The 25,510-nt window shown below is 48.1% G+C and overlaps 1 protein-coding gene across 1 annotated transcript; it reads left to right on the plus strand.

Annotated features, from left to right (window-relative positions):
• The first annotated feature begins 1,714 nt into the window (after positions 1–1,714).
• Positions 1,715–23,266, plus strand: Alox5ap (arachidonate 5-lipoxygenase activating protein). Its single transcript, XM_048418934.3, has 5 exons — positions 1,715–1,935; positions 8,850–8,949; positions 16,831–16,901; positions 20,625–20,706; positions 22,712–23,266. The coding sequence occupies exons 1-5, from the start codon at positions 1,866–1,868 to the stop codon at positions 22,872–22,874; spliced, it is 486 nt and encodes a 161-aa protein (XP_048274891.1). The 5' UTR covers positions 1,715–1,865; the 3' UTR covers positions 22,875–23,266.
• Positions 23,267–25,510: the final 2,244 nt, after the last annotated feature.

Genomic DNA, 25,510 nt, shown 5'->3' on the forward strand with positions numbered 1-25,510 from the left:
AGGACTGCCGTTTACGTAGAAAGCTGTGCTGTTGAGTGGCAAGACATTACGTATCATCCACCAGCAGGTCTACCCATCCATACGTAACTTACATGCGAGTATTTACATCATTCCCTCCTCCTCCCATAACTCCCCCTGGGTACCCTCTTCTCAAATCCATAGCCTCTTTCTGTAATTATGACTGTTATGTGCCAACACACATGCACACACATGCATATAAATACACAAATGTAACCTGCTGAGTTTGTTCAATGTTGCTTGTATGTATATGTATTAAGGCTGACCACTTGGTATTGGGTGACCAATTAGGGGCTCGTCCCCAGGGAAGATTTAATTCTCCCATGCTCACTAATTGCCTGCATTCATCTTTGGGTGGGGTCTTGTGAGATTTCTCCCAGGCAGGTTGGCATGCCAACTAGTATCATTGTTCAGTTCTTGTTTCAGTGACCGTATTGTTGAGATTCCATGGGTATGGGGACACAATTCCCCCATACCCTTCCTGTCACAGTGGGAACTGCACTCTTCTCATTAGGCTGGAAATAAGTTCAGGGAAAGCCAATCCAGGTGTTTGCCAGTCCTGTCCAGACATTCTCCGCGGGGGCTATCTGGTCACCCTGTTTCTGTCTCTCGATGTGTCCCTTGGTTTAGTTTTAATCTCTAGCTGAATTTATAAATTCCTATCATTCATTTTTTCCCCTCTGTGCGTGTGTCTCTGTGTGTGTACTCACATGTACGTGCCTGTAGAGTGCCATACCCTGGCCATAGCTCCTCAAGTACCATCCACTTTATTTTGTGAGACATGACCCTTCCCTGCCTGGAACTCAGTACTGAGCTGAGAGCTGGCCAGTGAGACCCACGGAGTCTCCTGGCCCTCTTCTCCTAGTGTTGGGTCATGAGTGGTCTACCACACGTGACCTGTGCGGTGCTGGGGAGAGACTCAGGCCCTCGTGTTTGCATGGGGATCACTTTACCAGCGGAGCTGGCTGCTGAGCCCCGTATTTTCCTTTTATTGCAGGGAATGAGACGCAAGCTCTTTCCTTATCATTCATTTACTCATTCACCCATCCATTCATTCATTCGCCCACCCATCCATTCACCCCAGCCTATGCAGCTGCCGTTCTGCATCCTACAATGTGTTAGATCTCATTTCCCACTAGGAATTCTAAGAACAAAGGACATACTCGGGACATAGGTCTTTTTGGAGCTGTACTCATTTTATTTTATTTTTTTGAAATCTCACTTCCCTTTTTCTTTCTTTTTGCCAACGCAAGAAATGGTGGTGGCTCCTGGGACCTCCTGCTGGACAGGCTCCAGAACTCATGCTGAATGCTCCCAGGGAGGCTGCCCATGACAAGCAATATTGGAGAAAGTGCCACACACTTGCTCCCTCCCACCCCCTCTCTGGTTCTGCTATTCTTTTAAGGTAACACTGATCTGCAGTCCAGCCACTTTGTTGACTAATAATTAGAAAAGAAAGAGTGAAAAAAGAGAGGGAGGAGGAAGAGCAAGGGGAGGAGGGAGAGCAAGAGACAAAAGAGGAGGAGGGGGAGGAAAATGAGAAGAAGGAGCAAGAGGAGGCAGAAGAGCAAAAGGAAGGAGGGAGAGCTAGAGGAAAAAGAGGAGGGAGAGGAGGAGCAAAAGGAGAAGGGGAGGAGCAAGAGGAGGAGGGGGAGGAGCAAGAGAAGGAAAAGGAGCAAGAGGGGGGAGACAGAGGAGGAGGGGAGGAGCAGTGGTAGTGAGTGACTGCCTGGGACCTTTGGAAACTCTGCTGGTGAAAGGCAGAGCCAGGCTGGCACTTCCCCTTTCTGCAGTGGGGCTGAGGCGCTGGGGACAGACTAGTTGTCTCTGGAGAGGCCGAAGCAAGGATGGATCAAGAGACTGTGGGCAACATTGTGCTCTTGGTCATTGTCACCCTCATCAGCGTGGTCCAGAACGGTAAGGGACAGCAGGGGTGTTGCAAGCCAGGCACACACAGCTCTGTGTGTAAATGTACTATGCCTCTATCTCTGTTACTTCTCTGGACCTGAGTGTGTAGGGGTGGAGGCCTTTCTGTGTGAGTTTGGGCTTTCCTCCTCCTGGACCTTCTTTGGCTTGAGTGCTGATGGCAGGCCACATTTACAGAGGAAAGACAGGAACCTGGAGGGCTGGTGACAAACTTGACCCAAGTGTCTGCAGTTAGTGTCCGGATGCAGAAGGGTGGAGGGCAAGGGACCTGGGGAGAAAACACGGGGTGTGCGTTCACTTGGATGCTAGGCTGAACTAGGTAATCTGCAGGGCAACCAAGTTTATCTGTGTGTGGGGGTGGGGATGGAGGTTGATTTAAGAGCTACAGACCGGAAAGCACTTTGTCATTATTTTACTTCTGTACTTAGAAAAGTTCTTTGGGAGAAACATCCAAAACCACACTGTGTGTGTGTGTATGTGTGTGACTAGGGATAGAACTCAGGACCTTGTATATTCTAAGTAGGTAATTGCTCTATTCCCCATCTACATCCCAGCTCTTTAGTGTACAGCTTCACACACACACACACACACACACACACACACACGCACGCGCGCACACACACACACACACACACACACAAACTATGTATCTATCTACCTATCTTTTTATCTATCTGTCTGTCTGTCTGTCTATCATCTATCATCTTCTATCTATCTAATCTGTCTATCATGTCTTTCTGTCTATCACCTCTTATCTGTCTGTCTGGGGAAACATTCCCTTTTCTTAGCATTGCCATTAACCCCATTCAGAATTAAAAACCTAACAGGGACAGATCTGTGAAGGACGGAGCTGTGTGGAGCTGTTGCCTCCAAGTTCTGCTTTGGGTCTTTTTCAGGCTCATATTTTTAGGTCAGGATACCAGGGGCTTTGTGTTTTACAGTCTGTTAAGAGAAAATCAAAGTGTTGTTATTATTGGCAGCTGCCAAAGCTTCATGGTAATTGTTCGTGAGTACATCCTGTCACACTTTGAAATTTGGAGTACTGAGGACCATCCTCCTTGGGATGTTGTAATATCTGTCCCCATCTTGAATGTGGAGATACTGGCACAGCTTGGCACACCATAAGCATGCTTTCTGTATGCAGCAGCAGCGTGGGGCGGTCGGACACAATCGTCTTCATGCGACATCAAACTTGACCAACTTGCAACTCGGAGAGGGAACAAGTGGCTTATTTAGGCCACTACTTCCTCAAACCACTGCTGTCTCATGCAGGGAGCTTTGGCTCTGTATATTGACAGGGGGAGTAAGCAACCGACCTAAAGACACCTACAGAGACCTTGCACGGCACTAGGCCGTGTCCAGGGGACCTGACAGCCAGACGGTAAACAAGACTGCCTTCCAGGAACAGTGACAACAGGGCTCCTCCAGTGTCATGAAGGCAGCTAAGTGAGGCAGGGGCAGTGTTTGCTCAGTCCTGGGTAGGGGATCCCCTCTATCTCTCTCCTCTGCACCCCACACTGTGCCTTATGGGGATCGGTGCACAGGCGACCGTGTCCTCTCTCCTGCCAATGCAGTTGGAACTGGGCTCAACAGGAAGTTCAAGTTCATTTTCACCATTGCCCTCTTGGTTCAGAAATGAATCGGGGAAGCTGCGAGACTCCTGGTTAGACCGGAGACCTTCATTCCTTCATGTCAAGCAAGCATAAGAGCAGGTGGTGCCATCACAGCCCCCACACCACTGCTCCTCCTTCTCCCATCCCCCAGGAGTCCAGCAGAACAAGGAGGAGCCAGAGCATCATGGCGCCAATGCTGGCACAGAGCTACCCCGCCTGTGCTCAGGGAAGGGCGATGCTGCCGCCCTGGATACCACACAGGGGCTTTGGATTAACTGTGTTCTCCTGTGGGGTAGGAGCCTGGGCGACCAGGTGAGACTGAAGTCATCTGTGAGGACCTCTGTAACCCTGGAGATGCCTGTTTGGGACAAGAATTATTTAAATAAGCTGAGACACAGCACCGGTGTTGACGGGGACTGTGAGCTCAGGTCAACACTGAGTCCCAAGTTCAGCCTCTCTTTGCAATTCTAATGATCTCTGGGCTTTACCCATAAACCGCAAGAGAGAGCTAAAAAGATATGCAAAGAACCCCTCCTCTTTTCATCCTCCACGCCAAAACACCATTTGGAAACCTTCCTGTTAGTCAAAAAAATTTTCCACTTTTGCTACCAACTGTTGAATGCTCTATTCTTGCCCCTGATAACGAGGTACAGAGACTGGGTCCACATTCTCTGGTAATCTGAGGATGGGCAGTGCCCAGCCTGCCTGCCTGGTGTGACTTCCCCCTCGGCCTGCAAACTCTGTAGTCATCAAAATGTCTGAACTTAAGGCTGGCTTCCAGCTTGAGCCAGCAGAATGCTGATCGGAGAGGACAGGCCAAGCTGAGAAACCTGGTCCTGAATCACCGAGGTCCAGTTGCTTTCCCAGCATGGCTGTCAAGATGCCTTGGCTCTCTCCCGCCAAGGGGCCAGCAGTTTTGCCTCAAGGCAAACCTGAAAAAAAAAATCATACATATTGCTTCTAACTTACTGGGCTGATTAGTTTTATGTCAGCTCAACACAAGCTGGGGTCATCAGATAGGAGGGAACCTCATTTGAGAAAATGTTTCCATAAGGTCAGGCTGTGGGCAACCCTGTAGGGCATTTTCTTAATTAGTGATTGATGGGTGGGGCTGCCCCTGGGCTGGTGGTCCTGGGTTCTATAAGAAAGCAGGCTGAACAAGTCATACAGGAGTAAGCCAGTAAGTGGCGTCCTCCACCAGCTTTGCCTCAGTTCTTGTCTCTGGGTTCCTGCCCTGTCTGAGCTCCCGTCCTGACTTCCTTTGACGATGAACAATGAAAGGGAAGAGTAAGGCAATAAGCCCTTTCCTCCCCAATTTGCTTTTTGGTCATGGTCTTTCATTGCAGCAATAGAAATCTGAATTAGGATATTTACTCTGGTTTCGCTATTGACTTTTCAGTTTTATCCAGTCGTAGGAAGAGCGCCTACAGAACCGTTCCGCCTCTCACTTTCAGTAGGATTCACAATGGCTTATGTGACAGTATTGCAGGCTGAGCTTGGTGTTAGACGACGCTGCCCAACCATATAGACTACTGGAAGTATTTGGAGCACATGTAAGGTAGTCCAGGCTGAGCTGTGGCCTTGGGCCAGTTGGGTGTGCTAAATGTATTTTTCACTTAAAAGACTTCTAACTTGGGGTGGATTTATTGGGAAAGCATCTCCATCAAAGTAGGGGAGACTCTATTTGGGAAAAATGATACAGGAGATTTGGGGAAGAAGGTGGGTGAAGGAGGGCTGTCCCGGACTTGGGGACAGCAAACAAAGAACTCCTTTTGGCAGGAATGTTGTTCCCACAGCCCACAGAGAAAATGTGGGAGGAGTTCGCATCCTCCTATCCCCTCCACCACCGAGCCCCTTCCTGGGGCTCTTCCTGAAATGGAGAGAGGAGTGGTTCTCAACTGGTGGGTCACGACCCCCAGAGGGGTTGCATATCAGTTACCCTACATATCGGATATTTACATTACAACTTAGAACAGTAGCAAAAATACAGCAATGAAGTAGCAACAAAATAACTTTATGATGTGGAGGGGGGAGATCACTACAGTAGGAAGAACTGCATTAAAGGGCTGTAGCATTGGGAAGGCTGAGAACTACTGCATTAGAACCCCCCCCGCCCCCCCTCTCGCGTCAGCTCTGTTAAAACAGACTCATACGCGCTATTTGTCTGCGGACCTGCGGCTGTTACTCTGCCGACTCCCGTTTACTTGGTGATGAACTGAAATCTCAGGATCTTTAATGTATAACCCTAAGAAGTTTATTTGAGTGCCCTGCTGTGTTGTCCTCCGTCTCCCGTGTCACCCTCCCTCCTCCCCCGACCCCGTCCATTCCTCACCTGAGAAGGACGGTAGGTGACAACCGCCTGGGTGGTTGTTGAGGGTATTTAACTGGTCCTTAGGGGTTGTCAGTACCTCCTTATGGTGATTTCCGAGGAACTGTTTGCGGCCATTTGTGGGTGTGCACTTATCACTGGCTTGTTGGTTTTGGTTTAATATTAACAACAAGCCAGGAGAAGGGGTACTAATAGTCTTTGCCTGCATGGCTTCTGGAATTTACTGGAGGGTTACAAGGGCTCAGGAAGAATGAGGAGGAGGATGGAGAGGGTGACATCTATAGACAGCGGACTGAGAAAGACTTGTTCAAGTCTGGACGCATTTGCAGGTGTCTTTAGGTGACATGAAAGGGCCATCTTGAGAGGTAAAGGAGCGAGGACTGCAGTGAAGAAACAGACGTGAGGGGGTGGATGGGTGGGCCAGACAGCAGAGGGAAAGTTTCTTCTTGGGGGAAAAGGAGGCTTTGCTTTTCAGCGGATGAGGCAGACAGAGACACGTAGCCAAGTTCTGCTGCTGACTGAGGAACGAGCCTTTGAGTTCCATGATACCAGGCTCATTTCTCCGTTCAGAGGCAAAAGAGGCCATCTTGGGTCCTGGAAAGAAGACGCCTAATTTTCCATTATGCTTTCTGTCAGTAGAGACTTTGAGAGCAGAGAGACTTATACTTAAATGATAGCAGGAGAGGCTCAGCTGAACTGGAGTTCAGCAGCCTCAATCTGAGCCTTCCTGAGGGCTGATCTCTCTGTAGCTTTGGAGCCTGTCCTGGAACTAGCTCTTGTAGACCACGGTGGTCTCGAACTCACAGAGATCCGCCTGCCTCTGCTTCCCAAGTGTTGGGATTAAAGGCATGCGCCACTGCCACCCGACTTCACTTTCTGCTCCCTAGATGTGAATACGAGACTGAATCAGAGAGGAAGAAACCAGCTCTATTCCACACCTCTACACCATCCCCTCTGGGTCTCGACTGTCTCAGACCTTGACCTTGGTCAACTCTTGAGTTCTTCCCATCTTTGGTTTGTCTTCTCGAAGCACGAAACACCTGATGCACCAAAGATATTAGAGTTTTTGGTCCTGCAGTTGTTCTGCATAAACCCATAAGTTGCTCCTTGCTCTCATCACACAGCTCTCACCAGTGATGTGGTATTCCCCTCTGTATGCTTTGAATATGTTTTATTACCATTGGTTAATAGTGAAGCTGCTTCAGCCTATAGCAGGGCAGACTATAGCCAGCCTGGAAGAGATATATAGAGAGAGTAGGCGGAGTCGGAGAGACGCCGTGTAACTGTTGAAGGAGACAGATGCCCAGAACCTTTCCTGGTAGGCCACAGCCTTGTGGCGATATACAGATTAATAGAAATTAATAGAAATATAAGATGTAAGATGTAAGAGCTAGCTATAAATATGCCTGAGTCATTGGCCAAGCAGTGTTGTAATGAATATAGTTTCTATGTGATTGTTTGGGCCTGGGCAGCCAGGAATGAAAGAGCAGCCTCTGTTTACACACCAGGACCCAGCAGTTTCTCTAAACTCAGTGGACATTTCTAGATATTTCACTTCTCTGAGTCTCTGCTCTGGAGCTGTCTTCTTGAGCTTGAGCCTCACTTTGGGAGTCCTATGCTATGCATGTCTGTGTTCTTTTACTAGTCTCTCTCTCTCTCCCCCCGCCCCATCACGTATCTCAGTATCTGAGACTGACCTCAGACTTACTGAATAACTGAGGATGACCCCAGACCCCAAATGTTCCTGCTTTTACCTCCTGAGTGCTAGGATTGGAGGTGCCTGCCACCATGCTTGGTTTTATGTGATGCCGGGAATGAAACCCAGGTCTTTGACAAACTCTCTACTGACCAAACTTCAATTTCAGTGCCTCTTTTTTTTTTCCCATGCTGGAGTAGAACCCAGAGACTGTCAGGTGCGGGCAAGTGCTCTTCCACTGGGCTCCACCCCACCCAAGCTACTTCCATCTCCTTTGTCCGTAGTTCTATAGACCATACACTTGTATCCTAGTGGTTTTTTTACTGGCTTCCTGGCTCCCCTTCTGCTATTGTCTATAAAACATGAGTTCCTTGGTTGGGCTAAGGATCTCAGTCTGTTTTGTTTTCAGCTAACCATCTGGTTCATGGTAGCAGACAACAGATAAGTCATTAAAATAATCACTCACTGGGGCTGGAGAGATGACTCAGCGTTTAAGAGCGCTGGCTGCTATTGTAGAGGCTTCTAGCTCAATTCCCAGGACCCACATAGTGGCTTACAACCATCTCTAACTCCGGTTTCAGGGGTTGAGATGCCCTCTTCTGGCTCCATGGAGGCTGCACACATGTGGTGCACATACAAACATGCAGGGGAAACCCCTACACATAAACAATCAGAGTAACTTATGTAATCGGGAAGAGGTCCTTGTAAAACAATCATTCTGTCGGCTCATTTGTAGTTCTCCCGAGTCCCGATCCCGAGCTCAGTCCATCCCCTATCCGGAGCTGGACCTACTGAACCACGGACACCCGGTTCTTGCCTGTGCATAGGCATTTTCACTTGAGCACAAGACTGATTCCTCTTGTATCCCCAGCTCCCTGCAGCCACTTGACAGATTCCTGCCTGTTCTTCAGATTTTATCTTAAGTATCATTTTTTCTAGACATTCCGTGGCCCGTCCAATGAATTAAGCTAGTGTGCTTGACCCTTCCGAGCTATTCTGTAGAGCCATTTCTGCGTTTCTTGGTTGTTAATATCTTTCAATTGGGAGTTTCTTAAGACAGGGCTGTGCCCTGTCCCAACACCAATGCATTGATGAGGGGACCAAGGCTGAAGACAGTCTCGTTAAGTGACATTTGTGGTGGGGAGGACATGGAGGCCTGTTTGGGACACCAAATCCAGGAAGCGCTGTATGTTTTAGGACAACAGTTAAAGAACAGACTCCTGAATGTGCCCGATTATGAACCAAATCCCAATCTTTCCCCTGGCAGCGTTCTTCGCCCACAAGGTGGAGCATGAAAGCAAGACACAGAATGGAAGGAGTTTCCAGAGGACGGGGACTCTGGCCTTTGAGCGGGTCTACACTGCCAAGTGAGTTCAAACTCCGATGGTGCTGACTAATACTGGGGATGTGGGCATGAGGGAATGAGACTGTCCTCCGGGCACATCTGCCTCTGTCAACCTTCAGAGTGTCCGGGAGCAAGCTTCTGGGAAGGCTGACCTTCCCGTGGAAGACTTCTAGGTGCCCTTCCTTGTCTTGCTGAGCACCAGCCTTAGAGGAAGGAAGTGGGGCAGGGGGAGGGAAGCTATGGGCTCGATGATCCAGAAACACCCAGGGACCAGTTTCCTGTGGGTGTTGAAATTCTTCAGATCAAACCAGCTGTAATTTACAACAGCTCCAGAACTGCCTCCCTCACACCTCCCTGGCCTTGTCCAGTGGCAGCCTGGAGGTGACATCAGTGAGTTTCATAACATGGACCCCCTTGAGCAATCACAATGAGGACAGAGAGATGGAGGTCATGAGTAATACATTCCCCTGCCCTCTTGCTTTGGCTTTTGACTAGAAAAGCCGTTAGGAGACTCCTGAATGGCCCCAGCAAAAGGTTTGTGGGGTTCTCTTTGGCTCACAAAGCTGAGACGGCATTACTCAAACATGATCTTCCTTTATGCAGAATCTATTTAAACAGGGGCAGCCAGACAAGCTGGCGCCAGAAGGGCAGGCTCCCTGCTTTCATGTTGGGCTACTTTGGGGAGTGGTGTCAGCTCCGACCCTAGGAGTGGCTTTGATTCTTCCAAAGGTACTTTCAAGGGAAATTCACAGCATCCAACAGCAGGTTCAAAGCCAGGGACTCTCTAGGAAGGTCAGGCGGTTCTGTAAGGGGCCCCTCCTGGACATGTGTGAGCAGCTTGGTGGGGGCTCCCACTCAGCCAGCATTGGCTAAACTGACTTCGGGGGTGAGGATGAGAAAGACCTCAGGAATGAATGCATCTTCTCTTACGTAGATATCATTCAGTCTTTCTGTGAGGTATGGGTGGGTGTGTGTAATAACGGGGGACGGGATTCTCCATTGTTATTACCCAGTCCTGACTCCCTTTGTCCCTAAGTGTCTGAACTGGTGCATGCCTTGTGAGCGCTCATAGTTACTTCAGGAGTTCCCAAAGGGCTCTACTACATGTTTGCTTCCCATCTCTCCACAGCAGACACGCCTGCCAGTCCAAGGAAATCCTTTGCTCAAGTACCCACAGGGAGATTTCTTTGTTACCATTTAGACTTCGGCTTCGTTAATCCTCAGCGTCACTTTAAGGCATTAAAAGATGGGGGTTAAAAGGCTTTACAGACCCATTTGAAGGAGAGCCGAGAGAACATGTAGCTTGACCTCAATGTTTCTGCACCGTTTTCTGTGTGGGGGGGTAATACGAAAGGACCCCAGAAATGTAATGTGCGGGTGATGTAAAAGTATCTCTTATCCGGGGTGGAGGCAAAATTGCTCAAAGGAAGCCACAGCCTCTAGCAGTGGGGATGAGCAGCGTTTTTTTCTGCCCCGATAATTACTATCTCACAGTGACATCGAGTTTTACAGACTCCTCAATCCTCCAGTGAGAAGCCACAGTGGAGCGGCCATGCACGTTCTCAGAAGTTAAGTTTTCACCATGCTAGCAATGCACAAGGAATGGAGCATCCCGGGCAATCTTGATTCTTTTATTTATCTGTTTGTTTGTTTTTAACAGACATCTCACTGTCTAACCAAGGCTAGCTCGAATGTGTAATGTGTGGTCCTCCTGCCTGTGCCCTGCCCAGTACTGGGATTCCAGGTGTGTACCATCATGCTGGGCTTTAGCCATCTCGTTTCTGCCACTTCCCCCTGGTAGAGAAATAGCTTTTTTTTCTATGAGTCCAGTGGGCTCACACCCAGAGCCTCTAGCTGCTGGCTTCCAGGTTGCACAAGTACCCTGGTAGTTGAACTGCATGGTGCGGGGAGAGTGGCTTAGAAGTTCTGTGAATGTATGGAGGTTCCAAAGATAAGAATCCGTGCCAGGAGAGTATTGAGTGATTGCTGTTTGGGGGACCCAACCATGAAGACACTGCAGCCTAGTTTTCAAAATCCAGGTCTTTGCCACTCAGCCTTCTTAAGAGGTGGAGGAGAATAACCAGACAAGGAAGTTGTGTGGAGTGGTAGGAAGTAAAGATCGGGGAGGAGAACTTTCTAGAAGGTAGAGGTTGCTCAGGCACTGTTGTGGTTCTGTTACAAAGGCCACTTCCTCACTTGGCCAACAAGTATTTGTGCATGCATGCGTAGGTTGCATAAGGGACTGGAGGTCTGTTCAGCAGGACCCTGGCAAAGCCCGGGGGTACCTTGGCTGTTTGACTGTGCCAGGAGACCACCAGGAAGGAAAGAATAATAAACAGGAAGCCACACAAGCAGCAGCCTCTTCTCCAGGGCCTTCCAGAAGCACCGAGAATAGGTTGGAAGAACACAAGAGGATGTATTTAAAGAGTCAGTAATTTTTATGTGTGTGAATGCTTTGCCTGCATGTATGTATGTGAACCACATGTGTGCAATGCCCATGGGGACCAGGAGAGGGCGTTATATCACTGGAAATGGAAATACAGATGGTTGTAAGCTTCCTGTTAAGAGCACCCCTGAGCCATCTCTCTCTCCCAAGAGCATGCATTTAATCTTGCTATCTAAAATTTAGGATGTGAAACTGTTCCTGCTGTTAATACACAGAATGACAGTAGTACACTCTACATATATGCATACACACATACACACATGTATCTATACATACAGTTTATTATACTGAAAGCTGTATACAACTTATACACAACTTCTCTGTCATAAGCTGTAAGACTCAGTTTTTTTTTTCCTTTGAGACAGGGTTTCTCTGTGTAGCCCTGACTGTCCTGGAAGTCACTCTGTAAACCAGGATGATCTCAAACTCACAGAGATCTGCCTGCCTCTGCCTCCCCTGGCATGCACCACCACGGTCCTGATAAGACCCAGATTTTTGTTGATGAGTGTAGGATCATGAATATTTTGAGATCTTGGCTATGAAGGAAAATAAGCTGAAAGACAAATGATGGTTATGAATGGACATGTTATTTTAGAATGAGCTATGACTGTTGAGGGATATAGATAGATCGAGAGTCTGGACAGCGGATTAACAGATGACCCAGCCAGCATCAGTAGAATCCATCAGGTCAGATTCCATGATTGACGGCTCATCTGACCACTAGGGTGGTGCTGGGCCGGAGTTTTCTAGATAAAAGGAGCCAGACCTTGACTCTTTCACACGCACGGGGCACAGGACCTGGTCTTGGAGCATAAGCACAGTTAGTGAGTCTGTGACCAAGTCTGCCTTTTTGAGGGGTGGAAATCCTAGTTATCTGGCTGCGGATTCTTCCTTGGGAGTGCAGGTAAGCGTAGCTGTGGGATGAGCTGGTGACCAGAGATGTGTCATTTCCTGGACCGTGTTCTATGATTCCAAGTTCATGAATCATTAGCAAATGTTACCACAAAGAACAAGTGCTTCGTGGTGACGCTGGGGAAGCAGCAAAGGACAGTCTAGCTCACCAAGGGGGGTGTTGTAATTAACCACAGAGATTCCCCTTTCCATTCACTTTCTGTCAGAACACCTTCTGAGAAATGTCACCCCAATGTCACCATACCCCAGCGTCCCTTGGTGTCCACTGCGGGCTCATTTTTCAAGCAGCGTATAGTAATTTAAAGCTACTGTATCTACAAGGAGCCTGACTGTATGATTAGTTCTGATTCATGGTACTTCCTTATTTTAATGTAATTCAAGCAAACCAACAGAATTTTAAAGTGTTTATTACCTCCCAAGAGGAGTGGGGGTGGCAAGGGAAGAAAAGATAGCCCAGGGTCCCTCCACGAAACAGGTTGTGGGTGGGGCTTCAACTTTACAGCATGGTGATTAATTATCAGACCAGCTGAGCAGACCGTGTTCAGCCTTCAGGGTGAGAGTCAAGATGGGGTTACCAGTTCTGTTTTGAAAAAGAAAAGCAAAGATACAAAGCTCCTCCAGAGGAAAAGAAGTGTAACAGGAATATTGGGGGGAGAGTTTCACTCACAGGTACCAACTCCACACAGGGCTTGTTTCAGTAGGGAGAAGGTAACTGAAGCACAGGCAGGAGTGGCGGAAAGCCCGCTCTAATCATTCAGAGTTTTCTCTAAGGTACAGATTCCTGGCAATTTGGGATCCTGCTCCTTTTATTCCCTAGCCAAGATGACTACTTCGGGGGCTGTGGAAAGGACTCAAACCCGAGGATCAGAGTTTGAACCGCAGCAACTGTGTGAAAGAAAAGAGAGAGGATTGGGTGTAGAGGCACAAGCTTGAAACCCAATGCCGGGAGGCAGAGACGGAGATTTCTGAACCTTACTGGCCAGCCTAATTCACAAGCTCCAAATTCAATGAGAGACCCAGGATGCCAACCTCTGCCCTCCACACACACAGGTGCTCACATGCACGTGTGCACACACACGCACACCGACATGCACATCACCTCCCAACCACTCCTTCAAAATGGACGAAGTATGCGTCAGGCCGCAGCAGGGAGAAATCCTTGTTGCTAATAGGTGCGGCCGGCTGATGTTGTACGCTTTAAGCCAGCTGGAAGAGGTTTTCTCTGTCTTTCTTGAGCTGGGAGATGGGTCATGTTCTTTTTCGATCCTGAGGCTGCAGGGTTGTGGCTCTACTAATAAATGGGCATAGGAATACTGCAGTCACCCACCGGGCTGTTGAAATTCAACTGTGGTCCTGTCTGTTTAGTAAATGAGAACCTGCAAACAGACCATGCGCAAGGACTTCCTGCCCTTTGGGATTCTGCGTCCGTCAGACCCGTGGAACTTGTGTGGGTCCAGATCACCCCACCCCGTTGAGGCCATCAAGGTTCTGCTCTGTGTGCTGTGAGGGTGTCTCCAGGAGAGGAGACGTGGGCCCATCACCTACGACATTCATTAAGGTCCCTAGTGAAAGGCTCTTTTGACCACAGAGAGCGCGAAGGTCCTTGTGGCTGGGAAGGACAGCCCAACTTCACTAGGCTCTCTCTACCATATGGATGAAGGGTGACTAATCCAGATGTATCATCCGGCTGTGCTGGTTAACTTTTTGTCACCTTGACACGAGCTGTAGTCTTCTGGGAAGGGGAGCTTCAAATAAGAAAATGCCTCTGTCACACTGACCAGTAGGGAAGTCTGTGGGGCGGTTTTTAAATTCATGATTGACGCGGGAGGGCCCAGCCCACGGAGCTGTACCACTCTTAGCAGGCAATCTTGGGTAGTATAAGAAGGCAGGCTGAGGTGGGTTAGAGAGATGGCTCAGTGGTTAAGAGCACTGACTGCTCTACCAGAGGACCAGGGTTCAATTCCCAGCACCCACGTGGCAGCTCACAACTGTCTCTAAATCTGACACTCTCACACAGACATACATGCAGGCAAAACAGCAATGCACATGGAATAGATAAAAAAAATTGTCTAAAAGAAAGAAAGCAAGCAGGCCGAACAAGCCATGGGGAACAAGCCTGTAAGCAGCACCCCTCCAGGGCCTTTGCCTCAGTTCTTGCCTCCAGGTCCTCGCCCTGACTTCCCTTCATGAAGGACTCTATGTAAGGTAAAAGATGAAAACCCTTTTCATCCTCAGGATGGTTTTGGTTACAATGTTACATCGCAGCCATAGAAAGCGAAAGCAAACCAAGCTTTGCAGGGCTATAACAAAGAAGCTGTCACAGGCTAGCTGAAGGACCAGGTTTATCGTGATTTTGGTTCTAGAGTACAAGATCAGGTGACCCCATAGGGTTGGGCCAATGGTGAGGACTGCATAGCTTGGACCACAGTGGAATGTGTTAGTCTGCGGGTTTATAGTTTAAGTCAGAAAAAGAGAGGAGGGGGAGGGATGGGGGAAGAGTGGGGAGGGGGAGAGAGGAGACAGTCCAGCCAGCCCTTTCGGGGCGCATCTCCAGTGACCGCCGACAGGCCTATCTCCTGCAGATCTTTAGCGCTGCATTGTGGGGACCAGCGTGCAGTACGTAATTGGTGTAATATATAGGGGGACTGTACCCATACTCAGACGAGACCAGCAGACATAAAACAAGAATGAACATTGCAGTTCGACTTTCATTTGTACAGCTTGAAACCCTGCCAAACTGCTGTTCTCGAATTGTACCAAGCACAGAACTTGGAAAGCCCGCTAAGGCATGGGTTGCTGAGTGCCTTGCCCAAGTTCCGGTGCCCCACATATGGGGTGGCGCAGCACCTGTGGGTCTAATAAGTCCTTAGGTGTCTCAGATGTTTCTGGATGGGGCACACACGAGACCCTCTGCATCTCACCTCCGCAGATCCGTGTTGCCCCCTGAATACCTCTCCCACCTTTGCTCTGTTGTTTTTCCATATTTATTGCATTTTGTTGTTGTTGTTGTTGTTTGTTTTTCGAGACAGGGTTTCTCTGTAGCTTTGGAGCCTGTTTTGGAACTCACTCTTTAGACCAGGCTGGCCTCAAATTCACAGAGATCCCCCTATCTCTGCCTCCCAAGTGCTGGGATTAAAGGTGTGTGCCACCACGACCCGGCTGCAAGTATTTTTTTAAATTTTAGTTTAGGAATCGCAAGCTGCACCCAGGAATACTTACTCTTTACATAGTGGAAGAGTTCCAGGGTTTGGAGGCAAGCTGGCCAGGTGTGAGATATGGCTTTCTTCAGCCCCCACTCCTGAGCTGGGAAATCCAGAGATAGTCAGCTGCTCTGGACCTTAGTTTCTCCTCTGAGTAGGACAGTAGTTGTGGGGGATCCTTAACGCATCCTATTTCTACGAGGCTGCCTTTTCATTACGTGGAGAAAAACAGGTTGGTTTTGAAAAAAGAAAATCTTTCCTGGTTTATGTGAGTCAGGCTTATTTGATTTGTTTGTGTGTGTGCATGTGTGTGTGTGTGTGTGTGTGTGTGTTCAGGTGCCCAAAGATGCCAGAAGAATGTGTTTCATTCCTTGGCGCTGGAGTTACAAGTGGTTGTGAGCCAATGCAGATAAACGCTAGAATCTAAAGTTGGGTTCAGAAGAGCATCAGGTGCTGTTAGCTCCCGAGCCTTCCCTCCAGCCCCACAATGGAATCTTTTAAATGAGGACACAGCCTTTCCATTAGAAAGGCTCATTGGCCACCTTGGCTTCAGAAGGGGCCATGAGCCAAGGAATATTGGGGATCCCCAGAGTCTGGAGAGTCAAGGCAATAATTCCCCATCCCCTTGAGCTTCAGAGAGAAAGCAAATCTGTCCACACCTTGATGTGCAGCTCAGGGACTCTCATCTCGGCCTCTGACCGCTGCCATGGTGACACAAGGAATCCGTGGTATTTGAAGCCACTGAGTTGGTGGCCGAGTGTCACATTCGCTAAAGCAAACCCACAGAATCATCTAGTGCAGTCCAGTGTGTGACACTTACAAGGGAGAGGATGGGCGGCAAACATCAGCACAGTGCCTGGCACAGAGTGGCAGCATCCCCAGGTTGTCGGAAGTCTCTATCAGCTTTTGTGAATGGACCTTGGTTTCTTTAACCCTTTGAGGATCTGTCTTCCCACCTGGCCTGCTGCTTCCTATAGGACACAGTTTCCCTTGATCGGGCATTACGCTCTGTCGCTCCCATTCAGACAGTGACCACACCGTGTCTGCATCGCTCGCTTGTTATTCCAAGAAGTGTATGGGCACCACCCACCACGGAGCCCTGTCAAAGGGACACGGCAGAGTCTGATCCGCTTCACCTAAGAGCACAGTTAATGAATTCTGAGCATTCTCATTTGTTACCACTGTCTAGTGGATGTGGTGCTGCTGGCTGCCCTCTCAGGGTGAGAAAGAGAGGGGCCGGTGACCCTGGCACAGTGGTGATTTTGAACTGGGGTCTTCAGGTTATTTTCAGACCACATTGTAGCCACATGTTTTCTGATTTCTTTCTGCCCTGTTTGCCCTACAGCCAGAACTGCGTAGATGCATACCCCACTTTCCTTGTGGTACTCTGGACTGCGGGACTACTTTGCAGCCAAGGTAACCGTGACTTTCCTTTGTGAATTCTCTTTCTATAATGTGCAGCTCTTAGGGGTTCAGAGAGCAGGCATTTTGTTGAATAGCCTTGACGGGACCTACAGCTCTTACCCAGGATGCCCTGGAGAGATGAGAGCCCCCGGGGAGGTTGTGTTCGGGCATGCTCAGTGCAGGCGCAGTGTGGTGTGGTAATGCATCGTAATGCTTGCTCCCTGGTGGCTGGTTGAGAGCGCAGCGCTGACAAGGGTGGTTTAAGGCTAAATGTGACTTAGAATCCGTAAGCAGTGTTAGCTCAGATACAAGGGCATTGTAAATGAGAGCACCAGAGGGATCTATTTTGGGACTGCCGCTGCTGGCTCTTCTGTTAATAAGCTCCCAGCACGCTGGCCCTTCCTCGGCATGCATCTACAGAGCACGGCTGGGTCCCAGCCGAACCTGGGTGATCGGCTGCACACAGTCTCCATTTCAACGAATCTGAAGGACGGATTGAGTCCCCGAGGTGCTCTGCAATGAAATGAAAAGCAGAATCATATGCTCTTGGTTCTCTTTGGAGACCGAACACCAGAAGGCCTTGGCCGAGACTGGCATTTGCCTGGTGGTTGGCTCAGTGCGATTGGAGCCGCTTCGGTGGTCCAGCAGGGCCCATGGAGAAAGCCCAGAAGCAATCATTTGAAGAACCATTGGGTTATTATCATCTGCTGCTGCTCTAAAAAGCACATTCAGTGGATATTAGTTTCCCTGTGACCCTTCAGGACATTTTAGGGACCAAAGTTCAGGGTTCTTCAGCTAGTGAGCCTCATGGGCAGGATTAGAGCCTGGGTCTTTTATTTCTAACGTCTGGAGTTTCTCTAAGCATTCTTTTACTGTACCAATTTATATTGTAAACACACTTCGAACATTTATTCTATGCTAACTTTGTCCTGGATATATGCAAATTAATAATATGCAAAAGGACAGTTAAAGAGTAATTGGATGGGGGCTGGAGAGGTGGCTCAGAGATTAAGAGCATTTGCGCTCTTGCAGAGGACCATAGGTCAGTTCCCAGCACTTACTCTGGGCAGCTCACAACTGCCTGTGACTCTAGGGGGATCTGATGCCCTCTTCTGACCTCCAAGGGTACTTGCATACACATACCCACACATACCCACATATACATACTACAATTAAAACAGCAATAAAAATGAATCATTTTAAAAATTAAAAAGGTAAATAGGTAGATGGATATGTTATTGTCAAGAGCAGGACTCACCCCTACGGGCAATCGAAACCACTGAAGTGACGTCACGGAGTCTCCCTCAGCACCTTGAAGGCTCTCAGCAGCTCATCATTTATTTTCCATTTGCTACCCTCAGTGAGATTGCGAAAATGTATCTGGCATTGAAAAACCAAGCCGAAGAAAGCCCATGTGAGGAGTGATGAGACTTGTTGGGTCTGACTGATGTTAGATAAATCTGTTGCTGTCTCATCAGGCGAATACAAAGGGAGTCTGGAGTATTTTGAAGCCCAGGAAATATGTATCTCTGTCATGATGAGCGTCCACCTTGCCCAGTCTCAAATGTGTCAGTCAATTCTAGTCGACCATTGCCATTTTCTTACGAGCACAGAGATTATGTAAATTGTTCAGCTGAGAGAAACCCTAGAGATTATTGTGGTCCAGACCTCTCAGCCTGAAGACTATCCAAAGAGCCAGGTGGACAAGTCGTTTACTTAATTTTATAATTTTAGAGCCTAGATTTGTACCTGTTTTGTGGTTCACACAACCCATGTTCCCCTTGGAAGGTCTCTGCTATTCTCTGCATAAGGCAGGAGATATGAACCCTTCCCATACCTGTGGGCTATTAGTTTATAGCCAGGTGAATTCCAACTGGAGGAGAAATGGGTCAACAAAAGTCAGAATAGAGCTGTCCAAATTGGAAAACTTTATGCAAAGCAAATCATTAATTATGACATAATTAATTGTGACAGTCTTAGGATTTAGAAATTGGGACAGGCCTCAAAGTTTGTTTTTCTCTCCCCACTTTATTTTTAGATCATTTAAAAATGGTTAATTTTATTTTAAATTCTGTGTATGACTCAAGTTCAACTCCTAGCACCCACATGGCAGTTCACAATGATCTGTAACTTCAGTCCCAGGGGATCTGTCTCCCTCTTCTGACTTCTGTGGGTACCGTAAGCACATGTTGTATATACACACATGAAGGTAAAACATGCACTTGAAATAAAAATAAATATAAAAAACTTTCAAAAACATTTATTCTGTATAGTTAAGATTAACAGTGGAAGCTCCATAAGTGTTACCGCTGCAGCTGGGCAGTGATAACGTTTTGGAATCAGAAAGACCTGGAAATCAGAGTCACCTCATGATACTTGCTGAACTTCAATATAACATTTGTTTGATAAACATTATTGAAAGCCTATATGTTCCAGGCACTCCACCAAGTGCAGAGGTGATCCGGGAAGCAATGAGTGTCCTTACGAACTTTTGGTCTTTGCTTAGATCTCTTCTGCTGCAAAATAGACACAGGAAAGCTCTCTCAACCAGCAGGTGGCTTTGGAGCAAAGGCACCTGACTCCAGTGAGGTTCTCATTAACGGAGCTGCTTTGGTGTTTGCATAACGCTGGGGGACTTTCAATGTGTTTTTATTCACATAGTCCTATTTACTCCTACGCTCTTTTTTAAAAGATGGAAAGGTTATGACCGGTCCTTGTCCACACATAGCGGGAGAGCTGTGACCTAGGACCAGTTAAGCCCCTGTTCTAGATCATCCACCTCATAGGGAACTGGTGTTTTCCACTTCCAACCCTAAATTTAGGATTTTATGGGGTTGACAGGAGTGCTATTGGCAGCTGTTTCCCCAGATGTGGGAATGCAAAGAAATCTCCCCTAGAGGCCAGAGAAACCTGCTTTGGGCTCCAGAAACCCCAGAGGCACAGAGTAGCCTCACCAGGGACCCAGTCTCAGAACTGGGGCTTTGGTTCCCACTGTGACCCTTCCCTGCCTTCCTGCCCAGCTGATGGCCTTACGCAAGCCCCCCTGGCTGCCTGAGTCCAGCTTCCCAGATCTAGGGATAGACATGTTCATGTCAGATGGTTCTTAAAGCGAGGACTTTTGTGTAGCCTGCCATAGAGCTGGTCCAAGGTAATCAATCGTTTCGGAGTTTGACATGCACCCAGCCCTTGGGCTCCATTTGAAGTGTATGTATGCTGACTGCTTTGTGTCAGCTTGACACAAACCTAGACCTATCTGGGAAGAAGGAACTTAAATGGGAAAATGTCTCCATAAGATTGGCCTGGATGTAAGCCTGTGGGGTAGTAACTTGGTTAACGATTGATGGAGGAGGCTCCATCCCACACAGTGGTGCCACCAGCCAGGCAGGAGCATGCCATGAAGAGCAAGCCAGTAAGTACTGGTCCTCCATGGCCCATGTGCCAACCCCTGCCTCCAGTTTCCTGCCTTGAGTTTCTGTCCCGACTTCCGTCGATGATGGACGGTGATGTGGAGCTGTATGCTGAAATAAACCCTTCTCCAAGTTGCTTTTGGTTAGAATGTTTTAGCACAACAACAGAAACCCAAACGGAGACAGTGTGCTAGCCTCCCCTTTCAGAACCCGGGGCCTCTGATGGATTTTGTGATCAAACGCTAACTGCTTGGCCGCCGAGCCTGTTGTCTGAACAATGGTTTGGGAGGCGGAAACTGACATATGTTTTGTCATTTTTCTACTTTAGTTCCAGCCGCCTTCGCGGGACTGATGTATTTGCTTGTGAGGCAAAAGTACTTTGTCGGCTATCTGGGAGAAAGGACTCAGAGGTAGGTCTCAGGGTGCTGAAGACCTTGACCTGAGCTTTTCCATTAGGAGGCTAGTACTGCCAAAGGGCACTCTGCCTCTGAAAGCTCAACAGGCTCTCCCTGGACAAAGGGAGGACAGGCTAGGGAACCCGCGTCCCCGGCCCCAGCTTTAAGGGCTCTGAAAACACAGCTGGGGAGATGCCAAGTTTTCCCATTCAATTTTCCCTTTGCACAACCTTCGGCTCACAGGGGTGTTTTAGCCTGCTGGGCTGTGCATTGCTTGCAACTGCACACCAGCTGTTCTCTGTGGCAGAATCTGGGGCAGCAGTGACTTTTTAAGTCTGATTTCCCAGGCCTCTTTTGAGTTAAACATCTCATCATTTGTCGAGAGAAACAAGACCTAAAGTTTGCACCTTCCCACAGCGTCTCTTGAGTAATAGATCTGGGGACCCGTGGGACCACTGAGAACACTGAGAACACAAGATGTAGGGATAGACAAGTCCGAGGCTCCAGATCAGCCCCTTGCGCTGTTCACAGATGAGTCACGCCCAGCCCTCCTCAACACTTTCTGTCCTTTGGCCATATCACTCCCAACCCCCGACTGCCCGATTCCTCCCTGGAATTCTCATGATGGGCAGAATGGGCTCCTGCAAGTTGTCTTGACAGTGTGGGTACTGTGCCATGCGCACCAATCAATCAACGCCAAGGAATTTAAGAGAGGGATCTAGTGACCTACATCCTCTGATTGCATGCCACTTCCCCAAAGCCCATCCAACTGTGAACTGATGAGGCGGGTGCCCTCACACTCCAAGTGTTTGTTAATAGTGCCACCAACTGGAGACCCGTCAACACGTGGGCCTTTAGCGACATTTTCTACCCAAGCAGTAAGAGTCAGCAAGTTGGGCTTCTCAACTTCCATTGTCTGTGAGTCACACAGGGAGCTTGTTGGAATGCAGGGTCTGCATCCTGGTTTCGGAAGGACCTGGGAGGTTCAGCTTCCCACAAGCTCCCCTCAGATGCCGATGCTGTTAGTCCCAGGTGGCAAAGGCTGGTACCCAACTGCTGAGCAACTTTCAAACACTTGTTGAGAGGCTCTGGGGTTCCTTTCAGCTGAAGTTTCGGGTAGGAACTGCACCCCCTTGGTGGCAGCGGGGACACACCTGTCCCGCTGAGTTGACTCTGCTCTGCCTTGCATGCTGATTGTCCCAGGCCCTTGCCTGGTTCTTTCCTGACAATCTTGACAAACCATTTCACCGGTTTTCCAGACACGTCATCCCCACTCAGATGGGCCCAGGCCCAGCAAGTCAGGGTCTCGGACAGGGGCAGAGGACATGGGTGGCCTTTGCATACCATTAGACAGCTACTTCTCATGAGGAATTGCCTCCTATCCCCAGCTGATTCTCTGCCAAAGATGTTTAGGAAGAAGAAGAGAGGCAAGGAGGGGATCGGGCAAGAGGGGAGGAGAGGGGATGGGAAGGGAGGAAAGTAAAATGTTTCTTTCTCTCACTCCTCTGGAATATAAGAACCGTTTTTCCATCATTGGATGCTTAGCTCTCATTAGTGCAAACCTCATTTCTCCCCAGGCAGCCAGCCTCAGGAGGGTAGGTTGAAGGACCTTCATTGGCTTATTTACAGCACCTCCCCTTACACAATCTCCAGTCCACCCAGCCTCTAGCATGAGCCTTGTAGGCACTCCTGACAGGGATCACCCTGCAGAGGCAGTTAACGAATCATGGTGCTCCCAAGCCTCAGTCAGTTGGTCTGTCCGCTGTTAGGACTGTCAGCATCCTGTCATCAGGGATCTGGAGTTGAGGACACTAAAAGAAGTCAGGGAAGCTGGTGCCACTGAACCCTAATGATGACAGGCTCCTTCGCCTGGCTTTGCTATGAAGGAAGAGGCTAAATGAAGCATTACTGAGTCAATGCATTATAATTTAAACCCCGTGTGTCTGGAAGCGGCTGTATTTGGGGGGTGAAGTCGGGGTCATTTGTGCTGGGTCTGCCACCCTTTTGCCTTCTTCCACAGCACTCCTGGCTACATATTCGGCAAGCGGATCATCTTGTTCCTGTTTCTCATGTCCCTTGCCGGCGTGCTCAACCATTACCTCATCTTCTTCTTCGGAAGCGACTTTGCGAGCTACATAAGAACTGTAACCACGACCATCTCCCCGCTGCTTCTCATCCCCTGATTGCTGGGTACGGAGTGGGGCGATCACCTGATCAATAGCGAGGCATCATAACTCAGCCCCGTGAAGGTTTCTGCTCCTCGGCTGTACATGTTGTAAATCTAGTGCTGCTCTGGGCTCCTCAGCATCAGTTAACCTTGCTTTTCCGGGAAGAAAATTATTTTGTGTCAGCTCCGCCCCTTGCATGTGGCAGGGGCCCAGGATTTATCGTCTGGCTCCATCCTGCACTACTCCTGGCTTACCCTGCTCTCTGAAGGTGTCTTGTGTGACAATAAAGGGCATAGATGCGATTTTGGCTGATGGCTCAGTTTGGGGGTGATATTTCTGTATTTGCTACGAGGATTTCTTCAGCCTACATGATAATAATTAAAATCACAGTATCCATATTATAGACACTGATGTCTTTAAGAGTCTTTTATTGACCAAGCATCTTCCCCTACCCCATATTTGGATTAGGTTGGCATCTTCGATCACTTGCATCATGCCCAACATTTACTGTAGTGCAGTTTAGAATGTGCTGTAAGAATTGAAAATGATGTCAGGCCATAGTAAGTGCCACCGAATGTTGGTTGAACAAATGAATAAATAAATTCACGATGGGCTCATGAGTCACTCGCTGGCTATGGTTAACGAAATACATCCTTTGTTCTGGACATGTTTGGAGTGATTCAACCACTGTCACCCAGGTGCCTTTGGGACAAAGAGGAAATCTTGGGAGACACAGGTGCAGTCAAATTTCCAAGACAGATAAGAGGAAATGCACCTCTCAGGGCTGTGCAAGGGAAACTCAGTGTGCTTTTTCCCTAAATAACTTATTTTTTTCATTAGTATATTAGTCAGAGTTCTTGTAAAGGGGTCAGTATTGATAGAATATATATACAGGGGATTTATTGGATGGATTTACAGGATTCGGTCTGGGAGGCTGTCTCACATTAGAATCTTAGTCCATCCACAAGGCCGGATAGCTCTGTAGTTGCAATCTGGCTCTGAAAGCCCGGAGGATCCCTGGAGAACCGCTGGTTTTTAGTCTACACTGGGATCCTGAAGGAGTCGGTCCTAATACAGTAAAGGGATACCTCAGTGATGGGATAGATGAGTTTACCAGCAAGAGTGAGGGCAAGCAGGCAAAAGGCAAAGGCTTCCTTCTCCCTGTCCTTGTATGTGAGCTGCCACCAGAAGGAATGGCCCCGATTTAGGGTGGGTCTTACCACTTCAAATGGTCCAATCAAGAAAAGCCCTCACAGGAGTGCATAGTGTCTTGGTTGATTCCAGATCCGGTCAAGTCAACGACAACCAAGACTAGCTATCCCAGTTAGCTTACATAGAAATGGGTTTCTTTGTGGAATTTTCATACATATATATCATCATACTTTGGTTTTAATCCCATACCTCCATCCTCTGCCATTTCTTTGTCCTTGCTGGCTTCCTTCCTCCCAAAAAGTCTCCCTTCTGATTTCATGTCACATATATCCCATTGTCTTCTCTTGTTTACTGTTTGCCGTTTACCCTTCCTTTAGATCTCTTCTTCCCTCATAATCTCACATATATTTTCCTCTCTCTCTCTGTCTTACACAAACATACACACATACACACACACTTGTGGAATAAACCTTTTGTGTACTGTGAATATGTATCATTCTGATTGGTTTAATAAAAAGCTGAACGGCCAATAGCTATGCAGGATTTTGGGGGCAGAAAGGATGCTGGGAAGAAAGCGGAGATGCCGGGAGATGCAGAGCAAGCAGGATGGGCAATACAGAGGTGAGGTAATAAAACCACAAAGCAGAAAGTAAATGAATAGAAACGAGTTAATTTAAGCTATAAGAGCTAGTTAGAAACAAGTCTAAGCTATTGGTTGAACTTTCATAATCAATAATGTCTCCGTGTGGTTATTTGTGAACTAACTGTCCAAAGAAAAATCCGACTACATACATACATACACACACACAAAGACACACACACACACACACATACACATATATACACACCCTATAACCCATATATTAGATAAAACACATGCTATATAAGAGTTGGCTTATTTTGCTCCAGTTGAATCCGCATTCCTTCAAATACAACAGTTTCATCGTTTAAAACCTTAATAAATTCCACGGTGTATACAGACTACATTTTCTCAATTTGCTCATCTGTGGATGGACAGCTGGCTGTGTGTCTTCATTCCCATGAATAGCACATCAATAAACATGGGTATGCAGATACTCTGTGGGATGGTGACTTAGGGTCCTTCGCAGATGAACCCTGGAGCGGTGTCGCTGATCATGTGCTAATTTTATTTTTAGCTTTTAGGAAACCTCCCTACTGGTTTCCACAGTGTAGTCTCCACTTTATACACCCACCAGACAAAGCTGGGGTTCCCTCTTCTCTAAATCCTTGCCAGCATTTGTCCTTTTCTTTCTTTCTTGGTGCTAGACCTTCTGCAGAGGGTGAGAAGTATCTCTCCACAGTTTTGCTTGTTTTTAAAGGTGTGGGTCACCACACCCAACTTCAAGACAGTTTTAATTTGTATTTCCCTGATGACCAAGGATATTGAACATCACTTCAATTATCTCCTGCCCATTTGTTTTTAGTCCTCTGAGAACAGTCTTTTCTGATGTCAGGCAACCCATTTATTGATTTGTGTG

The sequence above is a fragment of the Myodes glareolus genome, chromosome 2, assembly GCF_982192425.1.
Source record: "Myodes glareolus chromosome 2, mMyoGla1.1, whole genome shotgun sequence".
Lineage (NCBI taxonomy): Eukaryota > Metazoa > Chordata > Mammalia > Rodentia > Cricetidae > Myodes > Myodes glareolus.

What these genes read in the sequence shown, in the direction of transcription:
- Alox5ap (XM_048418934.3), top strand. Translation starts at nt 1,866, where the DNA reads ATGGATCAAGAGACTGTGGGCAACATTGTGCTCTTGGTCATTGTCACC. An exon ending in CATCAGCGTGGTCCAGAACG is followed by an intron (nt 1,936 to 8,849) that starts GTAAGGGACAGC and finishes TTCCCCTGGCAG; the next exon opens with CGTTCTTCGCCCACAAGGTG. An exon ending in GGGACTACTTTGCAGCCAAG is followed by an intron (nt 16,902 to 20,624) that starts GTAACCGTGACT and finishes TTTCTACTTTAG; the next exon opens with TTCCAGCCGCCTTCGCGGGA.